The 22,843-nt window shown below is 40.3% G+C and overlaps 2 protein-coding genes across 4 annotated transcripts; both read right to left on the bottom strand.

Annotated features, from left to right (window-relative positions):
• Positions 1 to 1,354: 1,354 nt before the first annotated feature.
• sh3bgrl3 (SH3 domain binding glutamate-rich protein like 3) lies at positions 1,355 to 6,535 on the bottom strand. Its single transcript, XM_058620012.1, has 3 exons — positions 6,374 to 6,535; positions 3,959 to 4,126; positions 1,355 to 3,399 (listed from the first exon to the last, which is right to left on the bottom strand). The coding sequence occupies exons 1-3, from the start codon at positions 6,416 to 6,418 to the stop codon at positions 3,334 to 3,336; spliced, it is 279 nt and encodes a 92-aa protein (XP_058475995.1). The 5' UTR covers positions 6,419 to 6,535; the 3' UTR covers positions 1,355 to 3,333.
• Positions 6,536 to 9,809: 3,274 nt separating this feature from the next.
• paqr7a (progestin and adipoQ receptor family member VII, a) lies at positions 9,810 to 15,118 on the bottom strand. 3 transcript variants are annotated; one of them, XM_058619898.1, is made up of 2 exons: positions 15,016 to 15,118; positions 9,810 to 13,693 (listed from the first exon to the last, which is right to left on the bottom strand). In XM_058619898.1, the coding sequence occupies exon 2, from the start codon at positions 13,667 to 13,669 to the stop codon at positions 12,611 to 12,613; it is 1,059 nt and encodes a 352-aa protein (XP_058475881.1). In that variant the 5' UTR covers positions 13,670 to 13,693; positions 15,016 to 15,118; the 3' UTR covers positions 9,810 to 12,610. The 3 variants fall into 3 exon arrangements, with proteins under 3 accessions (XP_058475881.1, XP_058475882.1, XP_058475883.1); XM_058619899.1 differs by having other exon boundaries at positions 15,005 to 15,096; XM_058619900.1 differs by having other exon boundaries at positions 14,977 to 15,037.
• Between the last annotated feature and the right edge of the window lie 7,725 nt (positions 15,119 to 22,843).

The following is a 22,843-nucleotide window of genomic DNA, read 5'->3' as shown; positions in this document are numbered from 1 at the left end:
CGATGCGAGATCTCCGCAGCATTCTCGCTGACGCGGTTTATAGTAAGTAATATAATACCTATAAAATGTGGCTAATGTGTTCAAAAACAGCAATATTCACAAGTTTTTTTTTACTAATTTCGTTTTATTATTTTTATCTTTTTAGTTAATTTTATTTTGTAAACTGGATCAACTTCCTTTAAAGGGAGCGATTACTCTTGTTCGTCGTCTTTTTTCCTTACGCCGAGGAAGAAACAGGCCACACGTGCGCCACTCAAAGGAGAAGATGAGAACTGCAACTGAGTACTGGGTCTTTTTACTTTACTTTTCCTAGTTTTTGATTCGTTTAATTTTATTTAATAATATTATTACATGAATAGATATTGTTTATACATGCACATATGAAAACCTTATACACACAAGTCCAACAAAAGCCACTTTCCTCAGAATATATTGATGATTATTTTTTATTTTTCTTCCTTTATATTAGCCAGGAAGGTCCAATATCTCTTCTTCCAGGGAGTCCTGGTCCAGATAGCAGTATAGATAGTAAAAATAGTTACACAGGACAAGATCATTTCAGATATAAATCTCACAACAGAATATACAAGTTAAAAGGAGGTCATTAAAAGAGAGTAAAAGTACCTGATAAAGCAGGAGTAACTGTAAAATACCATGATATCATAAGGCCACATTTGGACAATTCCCATTCTCCATTACGGGCTGTCGACTCTGGAACACATTGCCAACCGAAATCAAATTAATATCACAAATAAAACTGTTTACAACAAAGGTGAATTGCTGGCTAAAAGAAAAACAGAGCTGTACCCATTAATTGTCTGAGGTATATTAGGTTTATTTGACTTTTGTGAAGTGAAGTTTTAGCAGGTTTTATCCTATTTTATGGCACCAATTAGGTTTTACATTTATCATCGTTTGAAAATGGTTATTGTGTGATTTGAGCCTGTAGTTCTGTTTACATGTATGCGTTTTTGTAACGTTTAAGGCTTTATGTAAAACAACATGTGTCTTTCATGACCATAAAATGCCTTTGAATGGGTTTAAAGAAGGCCAGTAGTGTCAGTAGTGATATTGTGTTCTGCAGCTCAGTCCATGTCCATGTCGGCGCAGTGTGACGAGGGGCTAGAAATATAGAAAGGAAGTTTACCGAACAAGGCGACAACCAGGTTCAGGCAGCTCATTTGTAGTTGCTACAGTGGTGATATACTATAGATCATCATCATCATCTTCCACTGACTTGCAAATTAGAAATGACTCTTATGTCCCGTCACACCATCCTGTGAAGTTCTCACTGAAGACTTGAAATACATGACATTGTAAACAGAGACATTAAAAAAAAAAGACTAAAGACAGGTGGATTCAACTCCTTTTTATTTTTCTTTAACCCATAAATCACTTCTTTTTTTTCCACAATCTTCTTGGAAGACAACAGCATTTTTTTTAATTCAGTCATTTGTTCTTCTTCTTCTTCTTTTTGGGCCAAAAAAAAGAAAATTGGTCCTAAAGCAAAAGCAGGAGCTCGAGAGAGCGACATGGAATGTCTTAAAACATGGTTCATCGTGAAATCACATCGACAACATCCACAACAACGTCTTACAAAACAGTGCACAAACATTGTGTCTGAAGAAGGCTGTCAATGTCACAACATGTTTGTTTTTTCAATCAAATGAATGAACATGTAGATAATAAGCACAACAATAGTAAAGCCTTCATTCTTCCCGTGTGTGTGACACAAAGATTGTGTGCAAACACAGCATGAAGGTTGGTAAATGCAGCTTTCACCTTCACTGTACGTCAGACATCGTCGTGAAAGTGTAACATCAACAAGGAAAAAGCTACGTGGATGAAAGCGAGTTCACTTCATTAGTCCAGTCCATTACAGATCTGTGTGAAATGTTTTACCGTCAGTTAACAAACCAGAGAGCGCCCCCTGGTGGTGAAATGAAAACTGTTCCAAGTTATACTAAGTGCAAGTCAACCAAGTTCTAATTCTACAAGGGAATATACGGCTGCAAGAGTGCTTCACATCTATATATAACTGTGTGTATATATATATATATATATATATATATATATACACATACATATATGTACATATACATATATATGTATAACTGTATATATATTGGCACCAAATGTGAATCCCGTTTGTTCTTCTCAGCTGGATACTGAAATGTTTAACCACTGTTTTGGATCACTGATGACCATAATTGTAACATAACGAGGAGAGCGTTGTCTCCGAGGTGTAAAAATGACAAACAATGAAATACATTTTTTTTCCAAATGAGTTATTCCAAAGTTATCATTTTTGTTACCTAGATAGTCAAATGCGACCTGAAAGAACACTGCAATGAGATACACCCACCTGTAAAGCTCAAGTGTATCATAATCCAAAAGGTCTGTAAAAATCACACAAGTCACTTCCAAGTCCTAACCTTATATTAAGAAGGTACCCTGCCACAGAGATAATCTTATACAACCATCACACTCTCCTGCCAGATTCTCTCCACTAAGACTGAGTTTTTGGTGGCAGTTAACTAATATTTAACAAAAAAGGCAGAGATGAAGAAGACTGAAAGCAAGCAAACGCAGTTAAGACGCAGGTAATGCCCGTTTGAAAATATCCAAGCAATCAGTCAGTCTTGAGAAACACTACATGGAGGACCTTCATGTGCTCCTTCCTAGCATCAAACAAAGTGTACTTGTGTGTGTGTGTGTGTGTAACGTCTCCTCTCAGAGCAGGTCCAAGCAGCACAGAGACTCGATGGGTTACAGAGGATCTGCATTTACACCCAAACCACGCCAATAAGGATATCTTTTAGCTTCTCAGAATCAGGATTCTATGCTACGTCTCTGTGACAACAAACACGTTGTAGGCAGCCGTGTACGACATGGGAACTTGAAGGCTGCAGAAAAAAGAAGTCATTAAGACTGAGTGATGAGTGTGTGTGCGCGTGCGTGCGTGCGTGTGTGTGTGAATGTTGTCATTCAGTGGAATTACTGCACACCGAGACACCCCACTGATTCCCAGTGGACGAGGAGAACGTGGTAACACTGGTCTGTCAGACAGAAAAGGCCGTCTGAAAGGAATCAAAGCAAAGGAATGACACGAGAATAAATCGGATTAAGACTCTTAATCTAAAAGGTGCAGGGACGAGGTGGGAATGTGTCTCTTGATCAGCTGAAAACGAGATATTTGGCATTCTTCATTATGGCATTGAAAGCAGGTGGACCCAGTCGTTGGTGCAGAGAGGGTGGAGATAGGGCTGCCATTAGGGCACAGTGAGGGTGAGTGGGTGGGGTTAAGACGGGGAATCACTCTCATGACCCTCCTCATGCCAGTTTCAGAAACTGTTCCACCGTGTCTCCTTCCACTGCGTCCGAAAACATTTCATAGTTCTGTGGAGAGGAAGAGAGTCTTTCAGCAAACTATCAAACAACAACAACAACAAAGTTACCACCTCATCTACTTTACATCTTGTAATCATTTGTGCAACGAGAGCTCGGTGCACTTTTCACGCCGCATGACCTTTATAGTCATCGTGTCGCTGTGGAGTCTTGCGACGAGAAGTCTTGCAGTGATTTTGTTTATGTTACACTATCACAACACTACATTTGGTCTTAGTACAAAGTAAAGTATTAACTAGGCTTAAGCAACCAAGTACAGACCCATGAATCTCTTGGAACACAGCAAACATACAAAGTGACATAAGAGGGAGTAAATAATGGTGCAAACAGGGGTTTGACGGGTTTCTATAAATACTCTGACACTGTTGACAATGAAAATGGTGATGACTTTTCACAGACTGCTTTCAGGCGCATCTGTGCTGACAGACAGAGTTGTTTCTCCACTGTTTCTGGGTTTAATTTTAGAAATTAATCTTATTCTAACATATCAATCATCAGCAAACATGTGTGTCTGTGTGTGTGTGTGTGTGTGTGTGTGTGCGTAGCTCACCCCACAGTAGTCATCTTCGTTGAAAAGCAGGGGAGGGGCGGCCTTGGGGTCGCCCGCCTTGCTCCTCATTTCGCCGCGTAGCTGCTCATCGAGAGAGATGTCGACGAGCTCATACTTGATGCTTTTACTGTCGAGGATCCGAATCATCTCTGCCTGCTGAGACTTCACCTGAGAGGAACGCAAAACAAAACAGAGGCACAGATTTGAAATGTGGTCAAAAGCCCAGTAAGAGAGTATCATTACAGCCCGAGCATAATAATATAATCTGCACGCTCGCTAGAGAACAACCTGTTTTTAAAATCGACAATTTCTCAGGAGATGATCAATAAGCAGAGTGTTCAGTTAAATGTGTACTTCATAAATGAACAGTACGTGTACGTCTGAAGAACAGGAACATACAGATCATTTTCAAGGCACAGTGCTGGGGGAAAATAGATAGAATATATTATTTAAGTGCACTTGAGACTGTGGCTTCATCTAAGCCATGGGTGGTGATTAATAGACCTTATGGACAGCTGAGGAAGTTGGAAGGAGGATGTTGGTCAATGTGACCACACCTACGCACACTACACACACTACACACACTACACACACTACACACACTACACACACTACACACACAAGATTGCATTTAGCTGGACACAAGCAGAAGTAAGAAGCAGAAGCTCTTGTTTTGAATACAAAACCATTGAAGAACTATTCAGATGCTGCTGTTTATCATAAGAAAGCAGGCTTTTATTTCACTTAAAAACATGGGAAACAAAATACTGACATAATCTAAAGGAAACTACATTGTTTGTTATATCTTGGTTATGCAAGCACACATGTGTCATTGACAAATAAATAGATTTTCTTTCTCCCTTGTTGTTATACATGCTTTACTTTTTGGTTTTGTCTTTGTTTTTTTTGGACGCTGTGTGTGTGTGTGTGTGTGTGTGTGTGTGTGTGAGAGAGAGAGTTAAACCCCAGTGACATCACAGTTTTCCAGTGCATGAACTTTTACTTGTAATAGAAACCAGATGTGTGGTCCAGAGCACAGAGGTTCTCGCACAGTGCTGCACTGAACATGGAACATAGAAAATGGATGTTGTTCTACTCAGTTCATCCGAAATAACATCATGCAATGTGTGAAAATATAAAGCAAAACTACTCAGGTGAGAAAGTGAGTCAGAATCCTTAGTGTACAACCTAACCAAAGACTAAGTTAGTCCTCTAAAACAGCGTTATTTGTTGTATCTGATGTCCATGCATGTAAACCCATCACAAAACAAATCATATTTGCCACTAGGGCTGGAAAATGTCACAAAATGTTGAAAACGTTATTGAGAGGCAGACCAGCAAAATACGATCTCAACGTCATAGTCTTAAAACCTGGTTTAAACAACATTGTTTGGTCTTCATAAACAGAGTGTAGGCCCATTATCTATCGGAAATTGTACTTTTTTCAAGCTGTAAAACGGTAATCTGTGATAGAGAAAATAGAAAAGCACTGCAGTCCCTGATTTCATTTACTTAAAAGCTCAATAGTTGCTCTTTAGTCTGGAGGAGCTGAAACAGAACCTTTCGGAAAGTCTGACGCAGACACATGCTCACTTCATAATTGACTTTTATCAGTCATGACGGATTCTTCCCCGACTCATTATCATTCTCTTGTCACATGAACGTTTTCCTGAAGAAAACAAACAGTGTCCAGCTTTAACCATCAATGCAGGCAACATGGACAACTGTCCATCAGTGTCTCTCAAACCAGGAAATGATGATGTTCTCAAATGTCTTGTTTTGTGAAAAATCTGAAAACCTGTTTTAATAATCAATAAAACATTCAACCCGATGAATGGGTTATCAAAACAGCTGACGGTTCATTTAGTAATCGATTAATAATCGCATAACCGTTGCTGCCACAAAGCTGCCATCACTTAAATGACACATTTTTAACATGAAGTTTGGCGTTTAGTACTTTTTCCGTACAGGAAGTGGGTGCGTAGAGGGCAACCGCAACAAGCTATTTTGAAGCAACTACATGTAGAAAAACGGTTATAATACTTATGATAAGACAATGATTTTATAAAGAAATAACATATATAAAAATATATACATTTAAGAAACAACTACAACAACAGCTAGCAAAACATGCTACCAACAAACCCTCAGAGACAATAAAGATAGAATGGTGCATTGTGGGTCGTAGTTTATCTAATAATTACAATAACTAACGTCTACAAATAAATAGTGTTGACGTTTCAAGAGACGTGTTGAACAGAGAGAGCAGCGCGAACACAACGGCCCGTTACACTGTGAGTCAGCAGGAAGCTGTGTTTACTGATAGGGCACTAAGGTGTGTCTGAGCACGGTTAGCTGCTAATGCTGCTAAAGAAATAACAAGAGCAAATGTGATTAGACGTGTTCTTGACTCACCGCCCGTGAAGCAGTAACGGTGGTGTAGTACAGCTTGACGCCCATCGTCGCAGGTTCTTCAACGCCCTTTGTGTGTGTGCGTGTGTGTGGATCTACTAAGTTGACGAGACGAGTAATGTAGCGGCTCCTCTCTCGCCAGCTCGTTTGTCAAGTTAAAAATGTCATTGTTGATTGAAAGCGGAAAGAAGGTAGACGATGTGGCTTTTCAAAATAAATGACTCACTTGGACTTTGCGTGCCCCATGGAAACAGACGTCAGATAGTCAGATAGTGAGATGTGCCTTCAAAAAAGTTACACTAACACACCTAGAGCACAAAAATGTGTTCAAAAAATGAAGCTATAAAAATTTGTTTTAAAGTTTTAAAGCAACATGCGTCCTTTCCATGTATATAAACTACTTAAAATTAAAAACAACCCTTAAATTGTCCAGTCATGTCAGTCAGTCAGTCATCATCTACCGCTTTATCCTCCACCAGAGGGTCACGGGGGTGCTGTGCCAATCTCAGCTACATCGGGCGATAGGCGGGGTACACCCTGGACAGTTCGCCAGTCCATCGCAGGGCCACACACAGATAGAGACAAACAACCATTCACTCTCACACTCACTATGGTCACACACACCTATGGTCAATTTAGAGTGTCCAATTTACCTAATCCCCACATTGCATGTTTTTGGACTGTGGGAGGAAGCCGGAGAACCCGGAGAGAACCCACGCACACACGGGGAGAACATGCAAACTCCATGCAGAAAGGCCCTTGTTCCAACCGGGGCTCGAACCCGGGTCTTCTCGCTGCAAGGCGAGAGTGCTAACCACTACACCACCATGTGGCAATTGTCCAGTCATGTGTCAATGTTAATTAAAATACTCACACTAACACACCTACGGACAAAAAATGGTTGAAAACCATAAAAATGCATTAAAGTTTGATATGTATGATGAGGACTGATATTGGTTTAAAAAATAAATTATAAAATAAATTATAATAATTCATAAAAATATAAAATATAAATATAAAAAAAATGTATAGCTTCATTTTAATAAGCACACTTTGGTGCTCTAGGTTAACATGAGTACTTTATGACATAGAAAAAATAATAATACATATAAACAAATGTTTCTGCTCAGCTTTCACACTTAACACTGTCCACTGATGACTGAATCTTTGAGGACGGATGTTAATTGCAGGTCTGAAAGGAGCCTTTGACTGTGTGAAGAATAAACGCGCTTCATGGTTCATGGTTTTTTTTGGAGCCACCTAATGAGTGAGGCCTCATCAGGGGAGTTTTCCACCATGGACTCGAGTCCAGACTCCAATTCTCCAGTGCATCGTCATTTCTGGTGGTTCTAAAAAAATGAATTACTGTGTGGACTAATGTAATCAGCTGTTCTGAGCAAGTGAGAAGTGCTTTTCCTCCCCTCTTGTAAAAGCTGAGAAGAAGCAGCAATAGTAATGTGCTTATTCATAATAATATTAATAATAATTATATAATAATATTAATAATAATATATTTATATAGCACAGTTCTGACACAAAATGCAGCTCAAATGACCTATTCATACCAAATATAAAAGGATAATTAATACAGAAAAAACATGAATGTGCTGAATATAAAACCATCCCTGTCGTTTCTCCTCCTGTGACTACGTATCAGTTAACCAACTCATCGAGGTGCTGGGTTTAGATTCCACTCACATTCACTCGTCTGCTCAGTATTGTCAGTGTCCCAGTTATTTCCTTGCGACTTGGCCTGTGTTTTGACTTGGGGTTTTGCCCGTTGTTTACTGAATACAACTTGTCTTGTGAGGAGTCTACCTATGCACCAACTATTGCCTTGTTGTGTTGTGTTTATAGCTAATATTTTACCTCCTTCGTCCTTCGAGTGTTAGAGAAAAACGCTGTGGTGAAGATATATGTTCATACTACGCAGCACAGTTAGGGTGTTTAACACATTCAGTGTTTGTGGTGAGTGAGCTGAAAGAATCAGTAAAGAGGCCAACGGGCTTCAACCTATTCCTCATGTACAGAGACTGTACATGTGTTATTATTCCACTTACATGCAGCATAGACTTTTAAAATCAGCAAGGTAACATGAAGAACAACTCTGCCTTAACTTAAAATACTACAAAAAATCCTGCATACAATCTCTTAATCAGAGTTGTTCCTTAGGTCAGGGCCCGACCCGTCCTTAAATTCGAATGTAAATCAGTTGAGCAGGTTTTAAGCATTCAGCACAGAAGCATAATCCCACCTAACCTGGGGATTACTGCATCGGGCGACTGTTGGAGCAGGTGCAGCTGGAAATGGGTCACGTTTGCTGCTTTATCAACAGTTCCCGCTCCCATAGGCATTTGGGAAGAATCGTTATATACAAGCTGCATGTTTGCAAACGACATGACGTTGATCAGAGCCGCTGACCGAACCTGATGTTCATACGTGTTCAGACATGGGGAGAACATGCAAACATGAACCCGGCACCGTCTTGCTGTGAGGCAACAGTGCTTGACCACTAATCCACCCTGTGGCTCTGTGACAAGAAAAAGCTGAATATGAGACGCCACAGGACAGTTCTTTCACTTTTCCATCAGTGACAGTATCTGGTACCTGGTACTTTTTTTTAGTACCTAGCCTCACAGCCAAAAGGAAGTCGTCAGACTGCCGGCCACTGATTGGTCAAAGAGTGTCACAAGCGCAATGTCCGACACAAGAGTCAAAGCAAACAATGCCAAACTGTAGGCAAACTTTAAGCGTTAATCTCTAACATTTAGCAAAGGAAATGTCTAAAATGTCAACATTTAACAGAGGAGTCTGGTGTATTTAGTGACGGCACTGCTGAAAGCCGGCGATCATGAGTGACGAGCCGCATCACAAACCCTGCGGCTGTATTTCAGTTCAGTACTGAACGATACGGTAAGCAAGTGTTTTTAATCCACTGATTCTAATGATTCAGTTACACCGAAAACAACTGCTTTACAAGTCGGTAGTTTGTGTGTTTGTGTTGTGTGTCACAACTAAACTGTGTAGTCGAGTCGTGCCATGCCATCTACTCAGGTAAAAGTTCAAAATGAACTCGAAATGAAAGTTACTTTCTCAGAGTAACAACATCGCTTTCTTTTACTTGTTAAAATGGTACTTCGACGACTATTTTTTTCCCGTCACGCTTCCCTTGCACCTAGTGCTAAAATGAGTTTACAGATTACCATCATATATATATATATATGTATATATATATGTATAGAAATATACACACACAGCATCAAACTGTCAAATGAGTCCTTACGATATGTAAATAACAGCTGGTGCCTGACTGTGAGGAAGACAGCTGAACCTGTAACCAATGGAAACCCATTAAACATGGAGGTCATCAGGACATCTGTTCTGTTCTGTATCAACAACACCTCTCGGTAAACATGTACAAAATAATCTTAACAGCGTCTTGATATGAGATGTTTTTATTTGTCAGTGGAATAAGTTAGAGTGGTCCCAGCAGCACCGTACGATCATCATGACAACAACAACAACAACAACACAAACATGGTTTCATGGCACTCTGTGGTGGCTCTTGGTCTTTGTAAAAGGCTAAAATATGAAGTCTGAAAATAAAACACAACTCAAAGGTCAGAATGAGAATGAAGTGTTTTCCAGGAAAAAGATTTAAGATTAGATTTAAGATCATTCTCATATAGTCGTACAGTTTCTTAAAGCTGCAGTGTGTAACTCTTGTGTTTGTTGTCATTTGTTGTCCTTGAACAGAAGCCATTTAACGTTATTCGTGTGCTGCGTCAGACCAGGTTTTTGTGGGTGCTTAGTCCCACTCTGTGACTAACTGTCTTTATTTAAAGGTTACACACTACAGCTTTAACACAACACAACAAAATAAACCAGGAGAACACAAAAAGGTTACAGCTCAATTTCCTATACTGACGATGAGGTTAATCATTCAGTGAAATATCAAGATAACAACGTTTTATAAATACAGTTTGAACTATAATACATTCTGTAGGCCTGGAGGTAAGCTGTGAGTAACAAGACCTTCTGAAACACCACAGCCCTTATATTTAATATCTTTAAGGTCAGTAGTCGACATCATCATCATCATCATCATCTCCCAAAGACATAATGTACATTATCATGGTCCCTTTATCTTTTATCTGTGAGTGTGTAACACACTCACACACACACACACACACACACACACACACTTTTCCCCTACATGACTCAAGAGTGACAAACATTATTAATGAGACTTTTTTTTTACAGTGCAGTAGTTATTAAATGATTGAACAGTAGTAAAGGCTCACATGTCCATAATGAAACCAAACATGGCTGCATTTGTTCCAGTGTCAGTGACCCGGTTCTGTGCATTGCTGGTTTACTGGGTCACTTCAACTGATCAGAGAACATTGTTATCATTTTATCAGGAACATGTGTTTTACATGTGCAGTGAAAAAGGACATAATACAGTAACTGCTGACATCCTAAAACACAGTTTAGTGTGTGTGTGTGTCTAAAAGAAGCGCTTAATTAATAAATTGTGCAAAAATACTTTTTTATAAATTCATTTTTTAATATTCTATCTAAATCTCAGTGTGGCCATAAACACCTCATGACATCATGACAATTTCAATCCTACAGTTGTGTTTTCTGAGCCATTATCTAATGCACTAAATCACTAAATCACTAAATCAGCACCGACTCGATGTAAACTGTGCAAACATCAGACTCGAGGCACAATAACAAATGCCGTCTACATGTTGTACCATGTAAAATGTTTTTATTTTACTACTTGGAGAATTGTTCTGTGCTGTTCTTCTCTAAGGTGTGATTACTTTGACTTTTATTTAAATCATTTAAATACTAATCAAAAGAATCATTCAATTATTCTGGGTTCTATATCCAAACCTAACATTCAGGTTTGGTGCTTTTTCATATATCACTCTAAATACTGTATTATAACCACTAACAGTGGTGACACTCATTAACATCAACTGTATATCATGTCAAAGGCAACTGTGTCCACATGTGGTTAGTCTTTGTTAATTCTAACTGCTTTTGATCGACACATAGCAACTGAATAAAATCAGTATTTGTCAAATCACTGCACTTCATTCTGGTTTTGTGGGACTTACTTTGATTACTCAGCAGCTATTTACATTAACGCTAAGGTCTCTAATTTGTATCTCAAACTCTTCGTTCCTGTTGGTCACTAACGACCTGCTCACCTGCACGTGAACATCGTCTGGAAACAGCTGAAGAACAGACTGTGTATAGAAATATAGAAAGTTTTGTGTTTTGAAGCCTCAAGAGACCATGATTTGACAGATTTCACCTGCAACCAGGCTCCTATTGGACCATACCAGCTGTCAATCACACTGGTGTTAAATCAAACTGTCTATTTCCCTCTGAATGGGAACGTATTTTTACAAAACTGACATTGTGTACTGTGGAAGAAGAAGACCTGAAACTGGGGATTGAGACCATTGCTCCTCAGGAAAATAATTACATTTGCCATAGACTTCAGAAGTGAACAGTGGAGGCGCCCCCTGGTGGCTAACTGCTACTTGCGTCCCATTTCCTGAGGACTACACCTATTTTTAATATACATTCTAGGAGCTGAAGCAGAGGATAGCACGCAAGTCAGGGAAAAATGGTAGATGGAAGTGCAACCGGAATTCGCAGTTCCCACGAAAGACTGCGACTTTCTGGTGGTTTTGGGGGTGGAGCTTTGACAAGGGGGCTGATGGGAGGGGTGGGACATATATTTTGTTTGTTATAATTATAATCTAATTTGAGGCTGAGGGGGCAGAGAGTGGGGAGGACACACGATAAAAGGTGGAAGCAAACCTGTGGCTGCAACAGCGGACAGTCGCCAGGTGAGGCACATACTGTGGTGTGAGTTACATTTCTCTTTTAAACGTAGCCTGCTATAGTTACCTTTACACACAAAAGACGGACACAGAGATGGAGATGGATGGAGCTTTTTGTCCACACTTTGCGCTCATTTCGTCCGTCCAATGCAAAAGATGCACGGAGGTATGTAGAGTAGTGGCGTGGAGAACATTTGGGATAGAGGGACATGAAACGGATGATTGGAGTATAAATGGGTCTTTTTAGAGTCTTACTTTAAAAAGGCTTGCATTAAAAATGATTCATTCCCGTTCTATAAAGCCGTGCGTTTGGAAAGAAAAGCACATAAATACTTTTGAACGTACAATAGCTCCTCCGGTATCCAATCACTCATTTGGTCTTGAGGTCAAGCACTCGTTTAACTTTACGTATCATGGCGGCAAAAATGAGCGCACAGGAAACCAACGTCAGTGCGTAGAGTCCAACAATGATGGTGGCCTCGCCACTCTCGTGCAGACGCGAGTACAACTCCCTGCGGCCCACGTAGTCGAGGTAAGACGCGTGGATCTGACACAGGGTGCAGCAAGACAGAAAGACGTGGAATACCTGATGACTCTGGCCCACAAAGTCGCACCGACCGGGGAAGCAGCGCTCCAACACGGGGCAGGTAAAAAACAAGGCACAGCTGAGAAAGAAGGCCACCTGGGCAAAGTGATAGACAATGGCCGGGTCATCGCCGGCCGTGGACCAGGAGAACAATCTCTTAGCCACAGGACTACTATCCCACATGTAGGCGAGCGATGAGGGCAGCACCTGGCACAGCTTACGCACCCATGTCGGTTTGCTAAGGTTGCAGTATTTGCCGTAGGAGCAACCCAAGAATGACAGACAGCTGAGGACAGTGGCAGCAGGCATGAAGATCCCACGCAGGAGTCCGTGCAAGCTCTGGTCCACAGCGTAGTAAAAGTGAACCGCGGCACTGCCGTACTGATACTGTGCCACCCCGACATAGTCCAGGAAGTAGAAGATGTAGTGGCACAGTTCAGACTTGCCGCCCATCATGTGGGCTGTTACACTGAACCCCGTGTAGATCAAAGAGGACAGCATGAGGATCAACAGGGGCCATGAATGTGGGTCACCAACAAAGTCCACAGTCTCCACAAGCTGCTGCATTTTAACCAGGAAAACTAAAAATGCCACCAGGTGCGTCCAGATGTTGATGGTCTCATTGTGGCGCTGGAACAAGGACAGGATGTAGTAGCGCCAGCTTTGGTCAAGCTGTCGGTAGCCGGTGCAGACGTGGTGCTCCCTGAAGTAGCGTGGGACCTCAGTGTCTCTGACGGTGTCGGGCATGGACGGCGAGGCTTCCGTGAGCATTCGGGGAACTTGCCTGATCTGCTGCAGGCTGATGAACACGTGGCCGAGTCTCTCCATCACGATGGTCGCCATAACTGCCGAGAGCTGGATGGTTCCCTGCACAGAGGGATTAGCGTTAGGGGAACATTCTGGGAACCTTTAGAGAACTTTCTCTAAAGGTTGTATGAAGGTTGTACAAAACAACGTTAGGGGAACGTTCTGGGAACCTTTAGAGAACATTCTCTAAAGTTTGTATAAAGGTTGTACAAAACAACGTTAGGGGAACGTTCTGGGAACGTATAGAGAACGTTCCTAAAGGTTGTATAAAGGTTGTGACTAAGTTACATCTGAGGACTGTTCTGGGAACTTTTAGAGAATGTTCTCTAAAGGTTGTATGAAGGTTGTGACCAAGTTACGTTGGGGGACTGTTCTGGTAACATTTAGAGAACGTTCTCTAAAGGTTGTATGAAGGTTGTGACCAAGTTACGTTGGGGGACTGTTCTGGGAACCTTTAGAGAACGTTCTCTAATGGTTGTATGAAGGTTGTGACAAAGTGACATTCTGGGAACGTTCTAGGAACCAAATGTGCAACCAAAAGCTAACGTTAGGGGAACATTAGAAAACTTTCCATACCAACCACAGGACAACCTCGGGGAGAACATTCCCGCAACGAAAAGGTAACGTTCCCAGAACGTTCTGAGAACCAAAACTTGTTAGTTGGGCAAGCATGGAAACAGCCCTGAGGTGACATGAAGAAGTTCAAAGGTATCCACAAACATGAGTCAGTGTCAAACAATACAAGAAATCACTTTTAAAAAGGGGGCGGGAACCTCCAGGTGAGAATCAACACTAGTAAAAATGGAATGTGAAATCCAGTAAGCAGGTAAGGAACTGTGAGTTAGCATGAATGGAACCAGGAGCATGAAGCAGTTCCACACACGTAGAACATTATTATTTTTCATTAATACTCAAATCACTATGAGTCAATAGTTGATAAAATCACACATTAAAAAACCCTAAAAGCTATCTGTTAATGACATGTAATGAAAGCTGACCACACGTGTGAGGCTGGTGTTAAATAATAAGCTACATACAAGTTTTATTAGACGTTAAAATTTAGTATTCTCCTCATTCTGGCGCCCCCAGCCTTCAGATTCTTTCTTTTTTTTTACCCGCTCCTGGAAAGAAAGTGCAGCTGTGCCAGAAAAGTGTATAAATCAAACCGACCCTCCCTCTATGAACGACTGTAACACACAGGTACAAACTTGTGCCTTTTACGCTAAACCTCTGACACTCAACTCAACTCGCCTTCAGGGAAGTTTTTGTGTCACAGCTTCACACAAAAGTGTAACTTCTATCATCACTGTTTTCACCATCACCATCACGTTTGTTCAGCTCACTCTCAGCGGCCTCTCAGCTCACTCTCACCGGCCTCTCACCTCGTCGTCCTCGGGTGTCCGTGGCTGTGAATCCTCCACCTCTTCCGACTCCTCCGCCCGGCGGTGGCGACTCAAATATGTTCCAGATTGAGGAGGAGTTGAAGGAGCAGAGTCAAGTCAGCGTCGTCGACGACAAAGCCGGAAGTGTTATTTTTAACGTGACAAAATAAAAGCCTCATTCTTTGGCGATAACGTAACCGCAAGATAAGATGATCTGTGTTGTTTCTCGTTGTAACTGGAACGCCATCATACTCCGATTAAGATACTTGATACCATAACGTACGTTTAGCCTTTCTGATTGCAAAGGGTCATAGTTGTTAATACTTTTTTTAGTCCTACGCTTGGCAGTGCGGTTTTATTTTGAAAACATTATACCGGAAACGTTGCTGTGAAATACCGACCAGAGAAAAAAAAATACAAAAACTTGAAGACAAACCGTAAAGATTTAGATTTAGATTGAGAAGAAGAAAGTGGAAGCTCATCATATATATTTAATATAATGTGTACATATATAATAAAGCGGTAGATGATGGATGGATGGATGGATGTGTACATATATAATAGAACCCCAGTTTTTGGTTCCCTCAACGTTAGGCTCCTGCCTAACTCTGAGGAACATTCTGGAATGTTTGGTTCTAACTAACCTCAGGAGAACCTTAGGGGAACGTTCTTTGAACTGTGTGTGTGTTCTTGTTGTGGTGGTGCGTTTATGTCCAAGGTTGAGACAAAAGTGGTTTAGAGAACGTTCTCTAAAGGTTGTGTGAAGGTTGTGACAAAAGTGGTCACAGGAATGTTCTGGGAACCTTCAGGGAAGGAACATAATATATACATATATGTATATATGTATATATGTATATACGTATATATATATGTATACACACACATTCAAGATTCAATACGTATATGTTTGTACATGTTTGTATACGTATATATAAACGTATATACAGAGCGATGTGGACTTCTGGTGCATGCTTTTATGTTGCATATTGCTGAGGCACATACGTATAATTATTGTACCATATAGGAATGACAAGCATGGGGACATGACATCACCCTTTCAGACCACATGAGGTCGTCTCATCATTTACATACGTAACTGTACACATGCAGGTGTGCTGTCGCTTCAACCGAGGAAGCAGGAAGAAGAAGAAAGAAAAACATATTTATGATTAAATCCTGTCAAATATGCATATTATCTGATCTTTTCTGAGTGAAAGCCTGTGGGTTTGAAATAGACTGATTTACGTTTGCATCTGTCCCGACTCCAACATAAGCACGCGATGAACATTTTTGTGAGTAAAAAATAGTCAAGCAAAGGTTCTAAAGTGAAAAATAAAGAATCTTGAATAAGGAAATTAGAAATAAATCTTGAAATCAAGCCTTATTGTTACTGTGAAGTAGCCATCAATTGACCAAATCTATATCACGATATATACACACACACACACACAGAATACAATGATGTGACTTTTAACCTGTATTTAAGATATTTAAAATGCCAGTGATACACTTACATACAAACACTGAGGTGTTCCTCTCTAACTTAACTTGAGGCAGTCGTCAGGTTTGCTGCTCTGAGCTGAAGGGGAACTATCCGGTCGGCCGACATACTGTGTTTGCTCTAAAGCTCGGCTTTTACCTTTGAAGAATGAACGTACGGCGTTTTCCACTTCACGTTCAGTGCTGAGGTGTTGAAAACATGACAAAATACTGTGTGTTTGTTGGATAATGTAATCTTCTGTCTTGTGTGATGAAAGGATGTTTTGTGTGAGTCATAGATAAAGTTCTGTTGGTGTAAAATTACATTTTTATTTTTATCTCCAAAAGGAGAAAATAACAATTATAATAATAACGAGTTCGCTCGGGGGAATTCGGTGGAACTTGACATATGCCGAAGTCATATAGCACTTCCTGTTTCGTGGCGATTGGTTGAAATTCGCTAAATCGCAGAGGGTTGCCGTGGCCACGCCGTTTTAAATCAGCAAAACCTTTCGATAGATGTTCACCTTTGATGTGTCTAGTTTTTGACAAACGCACTCGCACAAGTTAGCTCATTTACGTAGGGTGCAAATCACCCTAAATCACCAAAATTCAAAATGGCCTGTTGAGTTGAGACCATGGTTACGGTCGACTTTTTTGTTAGTCTTGGTCTTTAACATCTTCCCACCAAGTTTCGGGTACTTCGGTGGAACTCAATTTTGCCTCTGTTTTCACTTTAGGGGGCTTCCTCCCTCGCCTGCACTCTTGCAGGGACAAGGTGGAGCTAAGGTGGAGCTAAGGTGGAGCTAAGGTGGAGCTAAGGTGGAGCTAAGGTGGAGCTAAGGTGGAGCTAAGGTGGAGCTCTCGAGGTAAACTTACTGGTGGGTGGTAACATTCGTGGTGAAATGCGCATGCTGCCGTCATAAGCGCAGGGAATTCAACATCGAGTGTTTTATCGCCAATACTTACACTAAGGGGGACCACGAAAAAGGGACTAAGTATTCTTTTTCCACACTTTGGTGACTGCTAGGGCCTCCAGAGTCCCAAATATAAGTATTGAAATGGTTAAAAAGTTGATTTTGCATAATATGTCCCCTTTAACACCCTCAAAAATGACCGCAAAGCCACAGATAGAATAATAACCTGAAGGATAAACGAGGTTCCTCGCACAGATTAGTTTTGGCCCCTGCCATTCGTGGATGAGGCCCTAATTATTCTCCCAGAATACATTTGATTGATTTTAAAAGCTTTTGTTAAAGTAATGGCTCAGTTACTAGAAAACTGAATAAACAGATATTTGAGAGTTGTCTCAATTTTAAAACAGTGTTGACTTGTATGTGGCTGATTCTGTCCTTCACTTGCCCGTGACACCACAACACGGACGGATGGACTATATATAAATATATATATATGAAAAAAAGAAGTTGAAAAGGCCTGAAAGAGTATTGGGCAAGCGTGTGTGTGGTTTGCAACAGGAAGTGTGTGTGCTTGTAAAGAATGATAAACACGCAGATGGAGGGAGGGAGTGAAACCTCAAGTTCAGTAGATGGATGAGTGTTTACCACAGAATGTCATGTAAATGTTTAAAAAAGGGATCTGACTAGCTCTGCAGCTCCGGACTAAGAGCCAATCTTCTTCAAAAGAGGAGAGTCTGTGTTGGAGCGATTCTTGGACTCATTTGAGGTTAAGAGGCGATTTTGGATGGGAAACGTAGAAAAACAGTGAATGAAAAGAAAAATGTCTCCTTTAAGCTTTTAAAATGTATTTGAATGGAGTAACAGCATGCAACCTGCAACCCCAAGAGTCAGAAATAGGATTCATCTGGAGCCACAAAACCTATTTTGACCCATAAAATTAACATAATGCCTTTAATTAAGGTAAAAGAAACTACATTTCATAGCTGTGAACAAAGGAAAGCACTGTGTTGTGTTATGTGTACAGACCTATATTTGTGTCCTTTTTATTATTTGTATATAAAAATGCTTGTTATTAGCTTTAACGTGTTCGTTTTTTGTAATATGGAACATTTACCAGGTGCAAGATTTCAAAAGGCTCATCATAAGTATTGTGTCATAAAAACCCAACAAAAGATGAACATCCATCTCTGAATCAAATATAACTGTGTGCATCATACTGCTGCTGCTGAGGTTTGATGCAGTTCAGTGTGAAAGGTGAAAGGTACAAATATCCAACAGACTATGATAATAACATAATTCACCACACATGAACATAACATAAATAAAATAATACTAATAATAATAAACAACCATCAGAAGACACATCTACGCATAGATAGACATCCACACACAGCACTGTTAAAATTAGAGTCACACTTTACAGGAGAGCGGAAAGAGAAACACCCCAGGTACCAAACACCATACAATATAGAGTAAAATATAATAAAATAAGATAAAAATGAACTATGCTATATATATATATATATATATGTACACACATATATATGTATGTGTATGTATATATATATATACATACACATACACATACATATATATGTACACACATACATATACACATAAACACATATATGTATATATATATATACACATATATAATACATATAATACACACGTATACACATACATATACATGTATCCCCACACACCTACAGTTACCCCATATTGCCCAGGGTTTTATTGCACATGTTATTATGAGTTTTTGTTGTGGTTATTGCACATTTCAGTGAGTTGTGATTATGGACAGTTGTTTGTTTGGTTCGTACTGTTTGTTTTGTTTGCCCTGCTCCCCCCCCCCCCCCCCCAGTGAGGAGTTGTACAGTTTGATGGCCCGGGGGACAAACGAGTCCCCCAGCCTGTTGGTCCTGTACTTTGGGAAGAGCAACCTGTAGCTGAGGCTTCTGTCTGCTCAACACCTGAAAGGTCACCTCTTAATTACTCCAGTCTTCTTTAGAACCTGTTCAGCCAGAAACACTGCACTCTGTCTGTGACACACACACACACACACACACACACACACACACACACACACACACACACACACATGTTGGACATTCATGACTTGAGGGGACATTGCATTCATTTCCTGGAGACTTACCCTAACCGTAACCACAATTACTAGTGGCCTAATCCTAATCCTAACCTTAAATATCTTCACCTTAAAATGTAGTAATTTATGTTGTGGGGGCTTTTTGTCCCCACAATGAAGACAAGTCCCCATAATGTATAAGGTTTAGGTCCCCACAACAATAGTAATACACACACACACACACAGCAAGTCTCCAGTTTGTCCACAGAGGGGCAGTGTTTCTTTACGATCGTCCACTCAGAGAGGAAGACGTGGTTTAATTCATATATAATAAATAATGTTGTTATATCCAGAGCATGGATCAGTGTCAGTGTGTGTCTCTGCATTCCTTCACACATTTCTCAGTTGTTAGAATCACACAAACTCATTGACCCCCGGGGCCTTTGAAGAGCCTCACACGTCATAAAGTGTAGGGTTAAATTGTGGTGACCTCCCTCTCGTCCCCCCCGTGGTGAACATTTAAAAACCTTTGAACTGTAGCGAGTGAGACGGGAAATCAATACCACGATACTACGACACGTTCAAGCAAAACAATGGGCCGCTTCATTATTTTACTAATAACTCTTTTGGACATTTCCAGGCACAAACACGGACCTCATGGAGACCAAAACCTGGTCCTAATGAGGCAGATCCCAGTTTAAGAGTTCTTAAATAGTGGTGAGCTTTGTTTAGGACACAGCTCCCTGTAGCTTTGAAATAATGACGTTTATCTATATTTTCTTTCTTTCAAAGTGAACACTTAAATGATTGTTGTTTCATATTTCGTCCATTAAAATAAAACATGCGTCACGTCCTGTGTCTACGTCAAAATGTGATATTTCAATATTTATTTCACAGAGGCAAAAACGAAACGTCTTTTTCTACTTTTTAGATTTCAGAAATGCAACAAAACTGTTTTATATAAAACTTTATACATGATCTTATCTTTATTTTATGGATCAAATTGACTCGGCACGGCTTTTGACTTTTACCTGAGCAGATTTTTACACTTTTTAACACTTTTACTTGTTCTTAAAAAGACGAGACTAACTGGTGATAAACACGAGTGCACTCGGTGATTTTCCAGTCCCGGCTTGTCTTGCCTCGGCACGGCACGGCACGGCACAGCTCGACTCTACACAGTTTATTTCCCACTACTGTAGTAACCTCCTCAATGTGGGCGGAGTCATCACTGAGCAGCTGCGTGAAACTGCCGTGACATCGTTGTTTTCGATGCGACACAAACACAAAAACCAGTGACTTGTGAAGCAGTTGTTTTGGGCGTAACTGAAGATTAGAATGAGTTTGATTAAAAAGATTTGCTCACAGAATGGTTCAGTACTTCCTCCACAGTCACTGAACTGAAATACCACTGAACGGGTCGTGATTGGGCTCACCATCGCCGTCACTAAACACACCAGGCGCCTCGGTTAAATTTGACATTAGACATTAACGCTTAAGGTTTTCAGGGATTTTTCAAGTCTTTTGAACTGATCTACAGTTGGACATTGTTGGCTTTGATTCTTTTCACATTTAACAGTGTAACAGAAGCAGAGCCTGAGACCTTTATCTCATTCCCACAGCTGAGTAATCACAAACTTGGGAGATGGACTGTGAACTACAGCGGATACTTGACATTTTACTTTCTACACCTTTGACTGAAATGAATAGAGTGTCACTGAGTTACATCGCGCTCCCTTAAGCAACACTTCTCTCCGGGCCTAATTGGGTCGGACGGCTCAGCCGGATACGGAGGTGGCATTTTGTGGGAGAATTCCCTCAGCTCCCTGACGATGAGCCCCAGTGTGCCTTCGTTTATCACTGTCTACCTGCTTTTGCTGAGCCGTTTGTTTTCGCCTTTTGCACAATATATCAACTGTCACATCTAATGGGACACAGTATGGAGTACACAGGAACCCGGATGATCCCTTGGGTCCATCTTTGTTTCCCTTTCACACCATCGCCATACTGTACATACCTCCTATAGTTCCTCAGTCCTTCTCCTCACCCACCGTGCTCTGTTGGTATGAGCTGCATAAAATCCCATTAAAGCACTTGCGGTACAATTCAATATATAACAAACAAATGTACATTATTAATGTCCACAGACAGACGAGCGGTTACGTTGCACTATGTCCAAGTATTGACCACTGTGGCCGGCGAGGACAGGCGCTGTAAATCCTGAGGATTGAGTTGGACGTTCAGATTTGTGGATAATGTTCAAAAAGAGCCCCTGCACGAAAAGCACCACATCATTTACAGGCATTTTCCCTCACACACAACAATGCAGAATGGGGAGAAAATAAAGATTCCAAGGTGAAATAATGAGATCCTTGAATCTTTAGAGATGAGGGCAGAAAGTCAAAAACACGAGGGGGCAAAAAACAAAGACAGAAATTACTCACTTACTTCCACTATTGACTTGCTCAGTCAGGGTTCGTCCATAGAATGCTGCAAAAACTAAGAAAAAACAATCACAACCAATAGAAAATTCTTACACCGCACTCAGATTATTTTCTTGTATTTTTATTGTTAAGCGTTCGCTGTGTGAAGTGTAGGTGAAGATTTTTTCATTTGGCAAAAAAATTGAAAATAAAATCATTATATATAGATACAGTATATTGAATTGCTTGTTTACATTCACCCAGAATGAGCCTTTCTATATGTACAGTATATATATATATATATATATATATATATGTATATATGTATATATATATATATACATATATATATATATACATGTATATATATATATACATATATATATATATATATACATATATATATATGGTGTGTGACGTTAACACACTATATCTTTAAGGGGATAAACAAATTGATTAATCAACAACAACTAAAAACAATAAAACAGTATGAATTCTGAGATTAAAGTCAGAATTCTGACTTTTTTCCTTCACAATTCCGACTTTGAAATAATAATACTTCATTCCGTACGTACCACAGTTTGAGAACCCTGTGCTCTTACGTTTGCCTCGCAGACCCGGAAGCTGCTGTTGCTGTCAGCTAGGTAATACAAGACTGTTAAGTCCGATTTAATACAGGAGAAAACTTCCAGTTGTATCTTTCAAAATAAAACATCAACTTATTAAACTACACGACATACTTTTTAAAGTTATTTGAAAAAACCTGGGGCGTCTTCCCCACTGTTTATAATTTTTGCTAGATACCTCCAAGTATGATATTTGTTAATATTTTTGAAAATCTACGCGTTTTGAATGAGAACCTAATCACGATGTGACTTATTTTGAAGTCTCGTTTCGCATGTGAGTGCGGCTAACTCGACGGA

The sequence above is a fragment of the Solea solea genome, chromosome 20 (assembly GCF_958295425.1).
Source record: "Solea solea chromosome 20, fSolSol10.1, whole genome shotgun sequence".
In the NCBI taxonomy this organism is placed as follows: Eukaryota; Metazoa; Chordata; class Actinopteri; order Pleuronectiformes; family Soleidae; genus Solea; species Solea solea.
Note: the sequence above shows the minus strand (reverse complement) of the source record. Positions and strands in the feature narration are given on the sequence as shown.